Source organism: Harmonia axyridis, chromosome 1 (assembly GCF_914767665.1).
Source record: "Harmonia axyridis chromosome 1, icHarAxyr1.1, whole genome shotgun sequence".
In the NCBI taxonomy this organism is placed as follows: domain Eukaryota; kingdom Metazoa; phylum Arthropoda; class Insecta; order Coleoptera; family Coccinellidae; genus Harmonia; species Harmonia axyridis.
The window spans coordinates 70,268,187-70,277,047 of NC_059501.1; the positions used below are offsets into that span (position 1 = coordinate 70,268,187).

General features: G+C 31.2%; 3 protein-coding genes and 1 long non-coding RNA gene across 5 annotated transcripts; 3 read left to right on the plus strand and 1 right to left on the minus strand.

Annotated features, from left to right (window-relative positions):
• The first annotated feature begins 135 nt into the window (after positions 1-135).
• LOC123688742 lies at positions 136-1,323 on the plus strand. The gene is made up of 2 exons (XR_006750095.1): positions 136-436; positions 881-1,323. It is a non-coding gene; the product is annotated as an uncharacterized LOC123688742 (long non-coding RNA).
• Positions 1,324-2,663: 1,340 nt separating this feature from the next.
• Positions 2,664-5,255, minus strand: LOC123670757. Of its 2 annotated transcripts, none has more exons than XM_045604302.1 (2): positions 5,121-5,255; positions 2,664-4,292 (listed from the first exon to the last, which is right to left on the minus strand). In XM_045604302.1, the coding sequence occupies exon 2, from the start codon at positions 4,187-4,189 to the stop codon at positions 2,891-2,893; it is 1,299 nt and encodes a 432-aa protein (XP_045460258.1). In that variant the 5' UTR covers positions 4,190-4,292; positions 5,121-5,255; the 3' UTR covers positions 2,664-2,890. The 2 variants fall into 2 exon arrangements, with proteins under 2 accessions (XP_045460258.1, XP_045460260.1); XM_045604304.1 differs by lacking the exon at positions 5,121-5,255 and adding an exon at positions 4,363-4,417.
• LOC123670756 (serine/threonine-protein kinase 11-interacting protein) lies at positions 4,911-7,273 on the plus strand. Its single transcript, XM_045604301.1, has 2 exons — positions 4,911-5,721; positions 6,006-7,273. Exons 1-2 carry the CDS (start codon positions 5,032-5,034, stop codon positions 7,176-7,178), a joined length of 1,863 nt encoding a protein of 620 aa, XP_045460257.1. The 5' UTR covers positions 4,911-5,031; the 3' UTR covers positions 7,179-7,273.
• Positions 7,274-7,430: 157 nt separating this feature from the next.
• On the plus strand, positions 7,431-8,654 carry LOC123670761 (transmembrane protein 138). Its single transcript, XM_045604308.1, has 4 exons — positions 7,431-7,819; positions 7,924-7,996; positions 8,057-8,231; positions 8,306-8,654. The coding sequence occupies exons 1-4, from the start codon at positions 7,686-7,688 to the stop codon at positions 8,383-8,385; spliced, it is 462 nt and encodes a 153-aa protein (XP_045460264.1). The 5' UTR covers positions 7,431-7,685; the 3' UTR covers positions 8,386-8,654.
• Positions 8,655-8,861: the final 207 nt, after the last annotated feature.

Below are 8,861 nucleotides of genomic sequence, written 5' to 3' on the forward strand. Positions count from 1 at the left end.
GTGTGGGTAAAAGCCCAGCTGGTCTTTTTATTATTTTTAAAACTTCATATAAACTAAACTGGAGAGTATTCTGTATATAAAGTGAAAGTAAATGACACAACAGACATATCTAACAAGGTTATGTATCGTAGTCATTGAGCATGCGCGAACAATAATGATCCTTGTAACGATACGATCGTTACAACTTTCTTTCTTTTTGAAATTTAAATTTATTCATTACATATTTGTTGTACCGCCACTGCATTTATACGTGTCTCGAAGAATTCAGATTTGCAGAGTGGCACATGATTTTATTCTATCTTTTCTGCTTTTTCTGGTGAATGGGATAAGTCATCAGAGTTGAGTTCTTGATATAGATATTTTTGGTATTAATTTTGAGATTTAGTTAATATTTCATAGTTTCTATTGGTTTGGTGAAACTCAATCAAAAATTGAGGTAAGATGCCTATATATTTTGAAATATATTTTTTTGCAGTCTCCTCTGCCCAACAAAGATTTTTTTTCAACCGAAATTCGATTCATCCTTGCCGTTCAGGTTCATTTTCATTCGCTTCAAAATTAATTTTTCTTATATATTTGATTATTTAGATCATTTTCATATTCAAAATCTCACGCCATATAAAATAAATCTTCACTTAAGTGTTCCCTTCAATTCAATCCACTCATTAAAAATTTTTCAATTTCATATTCAAAATTCAATGTAACAGTTAAAATCAGTTCCAATTTTATTTGCTAGATTATTATTTTTTTTTTTTTTTAAATGGCTGTCGATTCACATATGTAATTTTTTATACTTGAGTGCACAACTTTTTATGCGAAACATGGACGGCAAGGACAATATATTCTACTGAACGGTCGCTGAAAGAAATTAATTTTCTAGTTTTTGGGTGAAGCCCAGAATTTCGATTTGAACATATATTTCCAAGATTGAACTTCGTTGACCAACATCCAACTTCGAAGAATCCATCACATCTGAAAACTTTGGTCATAAGAACCTGGAAATCCTTATATGGTGCTGTGACAGTATCGTACCAAATCAGATGGTTCTTTCTGCATAGGAGCACTTCACCTGGATTTTAATTGCTAATGGAAGTATTCTGCTATGTATTTTGTAATTTCATTCGATATCCAATTTATATAATTTCGTATGCTCCATTTCATTTTGCATTTGAGACATTTCGCTTCGAAGCTATTCATAATAATTTTCATTGTTGAAATTCAATTGTAAGCAGCTGTTATTCAATATTTCACTCTTAACTTTTTATTACAATTTGAGCAATTTAGTGGATTATTTCATCTTATTAATAAATCTCTGAAAGTGGATAGATTTGTTTTTGTGTGAGAACCAAAGCCTTTGAAATTGCTTTCTATTTCTAAAAATAGGTTCCGGGCTAGCTACAACCTATTAACCCCGACCACCTCTCCGACTGAAGCTAGTAAGTAACAGATCTCTGAAGAGAGGAGAAACACTTAATTGGCTACATCATAGCCTTCTTCAACAGTTGAAGACGGCTATGGCTACATCCTTTGTGTTCGTTTTGGCGTAAACACAGTACATCACTTCTGCTTCAGATGATTCTTCTCAAGTTGATGTAATATTTCTTTGAAGCGTTTGACCGACTGGACCACGGTATACTTTTTAGAAAACTACCTTCCTTTGGACTGACTGAGAGTTCCACTTGTTTTTTCGAATCTTACCTTCAGTATAGAGATCTAGGCCTTCTGTTCGATCAGAGACTTTACTTCACGTCCCATGTGCGTACTATTGTTTCGAGTGGCTTCAAAACTCTAGGTTTCATCATGAAAAATTCAGGATGGTTTCGGGACACATCAGGGACAAATTTTGTTTTGTTCAATGCGCTTGTGAGGTCAAAGATTGAGTATGGATGCGTAGTCTGGAGCCCTGGGTATAATGTACACATCAGAAGTTGAGAAAATATACAAGCGATTCTTGAAGTGCGTTGGTTTTAGACTGGATGGTGTTTATCCAAACGTGGTGTACCACATGATCAGTTGTTGAGTAGGTTCCAAGTTGATTCTCTTCAGCGACGTCGTACCTACTTAGGTATAGGTACTATAGCTTAGAAATATATTTAATTCGTTAATCGACTGTCCCTATTTGCTATCACTAATTGATCTTCCATGTTCTTAGTGAGCCTGTACGCATCCCAACAACAGTTTATCTACCTTTTCCACGCTCTAACGTCCTTCTTTTTCGCCTCTGTATCGAATATATCATGACTACATGTCCATTCAGCATATTGTTGATATTTTTCATTGCAATCAATCTGATAGGGTTTATGAAACGAGTTCATTTGAAAAGGAGACTCCTCACGGAAAACGAGAGTTCACTTTCGATTATGAAGCTGGACCTTACTCAAGCTTGACACGAGGAATTATAATATTGTGTCATGATTTGTCGGGTTCGTTTGAAGGCTAAGGTATAAGAGTTCAGTTGATTCCGATTCAACCCAATCAATAATAATTAATTCTAGCCATTTGAAACACATGCATACGATATGCTTCTGACGAATCCCAAAACATCCCGACACAATAGTTTCATTCTGCCTTGATAGCTTGAGAGCAAACAGAGATATGTTTCTGTCTTTGGAGTCACTTGAAATTTATAGGTGATCAATGTTTGGTATGTCAAAATATTAAGATCAATTAATAAATCTTTATTTCAACATATTAAAAAAATCATAAATTATATACAAAAAATATGTATATGTTGATATATCCAATTCAACTCAACTATTGTTGATGAAATTCATAATATTTGCTACATAAGTATAAATATAAAATACCAGAACCTTCAAACTGGTCATAAAAGTATACATTACCGGTTAAAACTATAACAATTCAAAAATTTAAGGAAGGTGCTTTATTTTCAATCCAAGGGTCTCCAATCCAAATAATTCTTAGCTTCTGTGACTGTCTTTCCAAATTCATCCATAAAAATTTTCAAACAAATCTCTGGTAGCAATACCTTGAACAAATAATCTGTTCTTTCATCAAGATTGAAATAATGTTCTAATAATTCCACTAAAAGATTGATCTGGGTATGTTCAAAAACAATAATACTATAGCTATAAGTCAAATCTTCCTCATTTAAGTCTCTTCTTGTATCAAAATTTTTAAACCTCTCATGTCTTTCTGATGGTAAACTACCATTTGAAATGTCTGCAATATAATCCAAATTCTGTTGAAAATATTCTTTTATCCTATCACTAGACAGATGTTTGCAATCCAAAAGATTTTGCACTTTAGTTGAATTAACCTTATTGGATTTTTTTGACAATAACGTTTCCGAATTATTGAGATCTTGAAATTCTTGTTCAAATGCTTCCAAAGCATCAGCTCCACTTTTTATTTTGATTTTACGATCAAGTACTTCCTCGAAAGTGGGAGTTTGAACTCCATATCTTTCAAAAGAATTTCTTTGGCGAAATTTATCCTTCAAACTTTTTGTTTTTGGTCTTTTAGTTTTGATTTCTGAACACTCCATCAAACCATCATCATTGAAATTCTCATTTTCTTGGCTGTCTTTTCCTTCCTGCATTGAGATAAGACTTCCTTTGCTTTTGATTTGTCGATTAACTTTAGTTGTCTTCTGTCTTAAGTTTTTGGCATCACTCAAAGTCTTTTTAATTTTTTCATTTTGTTTTATATCAAATTTGGTCGGTTTGTTTGATATTATGGAATGTGATTGTTTTTTATGAATTTTAGGTCTTGTTAAATATCTTACTCTAGTCTTTGTTTCACTTCTGATATCATTACAACATATATTGCATTTTTGTCTCGATTTTAAATTCATTACTTTTTGGGAAGCAATGAATTGGGATTGTTTTCCACGTGTTTTGGATCTTGTTAAATATCCTCCAGTAGTTTCATTTCTTATATTGCCATTAATATCTAATTTTGTTTTTTTGCTTGACCTCGAAGTACCATCTTCTTTGGATAGGATTAAACGAGCATTTGTTTTTGATCTTGTCAAAACCCCTTCGACAATTATTAAATTTTCATCAATTACTGACTTTGTGTTTCCTTTTATCGGTTTTTGAGAGATGATGGAATTAGAATATTTTTCATGTTTTTTTGACCTTTTTGGAAACCCCTTTTTTTTTTCATTTATGTCATGAACATATACTATTTCTTTATTTCTTGGTCTAAGTGAATAAGGACTCATATTTTCAATTCCAAAAATAAAGAATCGTTTATATTTATTAATTTACTGATAGATTTGTTTCCGTTATTTCATCTCTCATTCCTATTGTCCCTTCCTTTTTTATCTGAAAAGTAATATCACCATTAGTCATGACAAATTTGTATTACATGTAACACCTGATTTCCTTATCTTACTACTTCAATCCTGAAAAACATATATCTTAAAAGTTAATGAAATGATTTAAATTTGAACAATAATATAACCTAACAATCTATGGTTTCAGCATAGACCTAATATCATTATCATTAATATGGATATTAAGTCTATGGGTTTCAGACATAGACCTATCCATGGATACCACATAGACCTAATATCAAATGTGATATTAGGTCTATGCATAGACCTAATATCACATTGATATTAGGTCTAAATATCACATTGATATTAGGTCTATGGATATTAGGTCTATGATTAGACCCTAGATGTCAAAACAAAAACAAATATTGAGGTTATTATTAGTGACGAAAGTTGCTTCAAGTTATCATTATCATTATCATTATCATTATCATTAATATGGATATTAAGTCTATGGGTTTCAGACATAGACCTATCCATGGATACCACATAGACCTAATATCAAATGTGATATTAGGTCTATGCATAGACCTAATATCACATTGATATTAGGTCTAAATATCACATTGATATTAGGTCTATGGATATTAGGTCTATGATTAGACCCTAGATGTCAAAACAAAAACAAATATTGAGGTTATTATTAGTGACGAAAGTTGCTTCAAGTTAGTATATGACAATATCCTTTGTGTTTTATTAATGTTGTTAATGGAATTATAGTGATTGAAATGGAGATTGATGAAATAGAAAATTTGGCCCTATTATTAAAAGGAAATGAAAAACCAATTTCAGAAGGTTTTAAGAAGGTCTCTCTTACCGTTCATGTATTGGACAAAGTAAATAATCTGGTGAACTTTCACATAAAACAATTAATGATAAATCATCCCACATGTATTGATATAAGCGATCAAATTTCAACAGAAACAACCAAAAAAAATATACAAATAATTTTCAAAATGATGCAGAGTATAGCACATCTCAAATTAATTGCAGATATACTGCCAGTTGATAATGCAGTTGATATCTCCGAATTTAGAAATTTGCAAGTACTTGAGATACAAAAAGTTGATATCTCCAGAATAATAGGATTGAGTTCTCAAAGATTGCATTTGCAACAACTTATTTGCTCTCGAGATTTGGATTCCCTAAAAGGACTACTGGAAGATTGTGGAGGTGATTACTCCTCTAAATATATATGGACTGAACTGAAGAATTTAGTGTTGCCTTACAACAAATTGACCTCTTTAGATGACAGCTTAGAATGTGTACCCTGGTTAAGTTCTCTAGATCTAAGTCATAATGAACTTACAAATGCAGATGAAATTAATTGTTTAAATAATTTGAAGAATCTTAATTTGTCCTATAACAAATTGCAAAAGTTACCCAAATTTTCTGGACAAATTTGCAACAGACTTCAGGTAAATTCTAAGTATATTTTCATCACATGTTACAGTTTAATGATTAGGGAAATAACATCTCCTTAAGAGTTTAAAGTTTCAGATGAACATGGTATTGTGAGCTATAAATATGCCCTTTGCATTTTAGATAGATATCATCATCTATCATTGTTTAAAAAAAATTATATAATTAATAATTTTTCACCCACTATGTGAACATGAAATTAATTCTCATTTTACGAATGGTTAAAATCATATATTATTAGAAAGACATCATATAATAATTTATCTTTCTCTTATTTCAGATTCTCAATGTTAATAACAACTTTTTAGAGGATATTTCTCCACTGAAAAACTTAGTAAATGTATGTGAATTGGATTTGTCTGACAATTGCTTAATTGATCATATGGTACTGATTTCTTTGTCTCATTTAGCAGCATTGCATTGGCTCTCACTAGTTGGCAATCCACTATCATATCATTCTAGACATATACAAAATACATGTGTCTATCTTCATTCAAACATAGAGCCTCAAAGATTTGTCCTTGATTTCAAGCATTTGAACAGAGGTGATATTAAATTAATTGGAACGTTTCATCCTCTTTTGCAAAGGTCTAACAGTGAAATATTCAGTGCTTCTGAGGGAAGTAACAAACTCTTAACATCAGTGGACCGATCCAAGAAAGTGAGAGAAGTAGACATTGAAGACACTAAAAGTGTTGATAAAGAACCTATTGTTCTTCCTCATTCATATTCATCAGTCGATCATTTAGAAGTAAAAAATCATATTCATAATTTGAGGGAGACCTATGGTGAATCCTGGTTAAATTACTACAAAGGGCCTATAGATAAAGATAATTCTATAAATGATTCACAAGATATGAGCGGATTTACTGTGCTGGATGAAACAAACAGTAACAATGATGAAAAAGAGCCTAATACTGATAACGCAGTTGATGGAGAAGAAATAGAAAACAACATTTATAACACAAATGTAGATGAAACATCTGAGGATGAAGATATAGAGGTTAATAGTGAAGAATCAATCTACTTGGCCAAAATTCCTGGTGAAGATGAAGACTTATTTGTTGTATTCACTAAAGACAATCTTACAGAAATCGATTGTACTACAAGCAAAGAACGTGCAAGTTGGGTGCTTAGCACTATAACCAGTTGTGAATTTCAAGATGAAGATCACTGCACTTTACAGATTAATTTTGATACATTACGAAAAGATCGTAAACAGCGAACTTATGTACTTCAAATTGATGATGCTGAAAGACTATATAGTTATATCGGTAATTTGATAAACAGCAGAGAAAAACCTACTTTGAATAAGGTCCTTCAATGTATGAAATGTTTGAAACAGATTCCCAAAGTTGATGATCTACTAGCTAGTTATAAGGAGGAGGTTATGCAGTGCCCAGACTGTGGTAGCACCATTCTGGTTGAAGAGAATATCGGGTCAGGAGATTAGCACATATCTTGTGCATAATAGATCGCTTTGTATTGATAATCGATAATTATTGTATAAATGTGTATAACTCCCAAAAAAACTCTATATTTGCTATATTTGTGTGTATTTCTGCTGAAAATATACCCTTCCTCACAAGAATTGAAATAATTAAATTGAAATAGAAGATCTCTTGGAAAAAAAATATATTTTATTAGTTTTCTGTAGAATTTTCGCACGTTCAACATCAGAGGGCGCTTACATCACTGTTCAAATATGACGTCACTTAAATGTCAAATGTGAATGTTAGGGTTGGATTTTATTACAAAAATTATAAATATTCAAATCATGAACGAAATGAAATGACTGTAGTAATTAAAGCTGATATTTTACATATTGAGAAACATATCAATCCTAATGGCAAAACTGGAATTGTCAATTTTGAAAGGGCTTCTGAATATTTTTTCAGGAATTAATTGAGCATTTGATGGACTAATATTTCAATCATTCCGTACGTAACTGTACTCTATTATGGTGGACTATTTAACTGGTCGCTATGTTCCCATTGTTGCGTTTCAATTAATTCTTCTCATCTCCGACTTGTTGATCAATATAGTATCTATTATTTTGAGATCTTATAATGCACTGATCTTGGTCTTTTCAGTGTGAGTACAATGCTATAATGAATATTTATGCAATACCAGTTTTTACTGAATATCAGTACTTGAGATACCTACATAATCTATTTATCTGATATATATTTTTCCAGAATTCAAATTTTATGCATCATTTTGGCCTTTTCTACAATTTTCATCCAATTTTTCTCAACATATGTATATCAGGTAAGTTCACACTTCTTTCATCATTACAGTAATTCCATATTACAATACTTATTTTCTTAGGTTGGACTCATCGAATTATTACATGAAAGATTCAGACATACAATAATCATTTGTCTCATTTATTTCATAGCAACATTGGGAATAAACGTCTGGTCACTTCTGCTCAGATATAATGAAACATATAAAGGAAACTGGCCCATAGAATTCATTGTGTTTTATATAGTCCATCGACTTTGTAAGTTTCCTCATTCATAGTTTTCTTTTGAGAATTGAAATGTACTTGATATTAAAAATTTCATTTACTTGCAGTTGCTCCAGTTTACTATTACGAGTTCAAGAGGTGTTTTCTCCGAATAAGTGACCCACGTTTTTATGAAGATAGTCGTTAATGATAAATTCCATTCTTAGATCTCAGGATAAACTATCTCAGAGAATTTAAAGAAATTTCAACATTAATAAAATGTATATTTATTTGTATATTACCTAACATTTTAATTTGAATTGTTAGAACATTTTCTAGTCCAATGTGATATTTTTTTCATTCCAAAGTAAACATCAGGTATAAGTTTACCTTGTAATAAATGTGATCAAAGATTATATCTATATTTGAGTATATCTACCTTTTGAATATAATTAAATGTGAACTGAACATATAAAATTGATTGTTTTATTTTTAGAATTAAGAATGAAGAACAATATGATGTTTTTGAAAGGCTGAATTGGGTAAGGTAGTATACGAAGATAATAATTATCGTGTGAGAGTTTCAAATTATATTTCCCGATTATTATTTCTCTGTGATTTTTAATCTAGGATCTTAGATGATCTTCATATTTGAGGTTTCCGTACACGATCAGTTTGGGATCG

What these genes read in the sequence shown, in the direction of transcription:
- LOC123670761 (XM_045604308.1), top strand. Translation starts at nt 7,686, where the DNA reads ATGGTGGACTATTTAACTGGTCGCTATGTTCCCATTGTTGCGTTTCAA. An exon ending in TCTCAACATATGTATATCAG is followed by an intron (nt 7,997 to 8,056) that starts GTAAGTTCACAC and finishes TTATTTTCTTAG; the next exon opens with GTTGGACTCATCGAATTATT. An exon ending in TTATATAGTCCATCGACTTT is followed by an intron (nt 8,232 to 8,305) that starts GTAAGTTTCCTC and finishes ATTTACTTGCAG; the next exon opens with TTGCTCCAGTTTACTATTAC.
- LOC123670757 (XM_045604302.1), bottom strand. Translation starts at nt 4,189, where the DNA reads ATGAGTCCTTATTCACTTAGACCAAGAAATAAAGAAATAGTATATGTT.
- LOC123670756 (XM_045604301.1), top strand. Translation starts at nt 5,032, where the DNA reads ATGGAGATTGATGAAATAGAAAATTTGGCCCTATTATTAAAAGGAAAT. An exon ending in AAATTTGCAACAGACTTCAG is followed by an intron (nt 5,722 to 6,005) that starts GTAAATTCTAAG and finishes CTCTTATTTCAG; the next exon opens with ATTCTCAATGTTAATAACAA.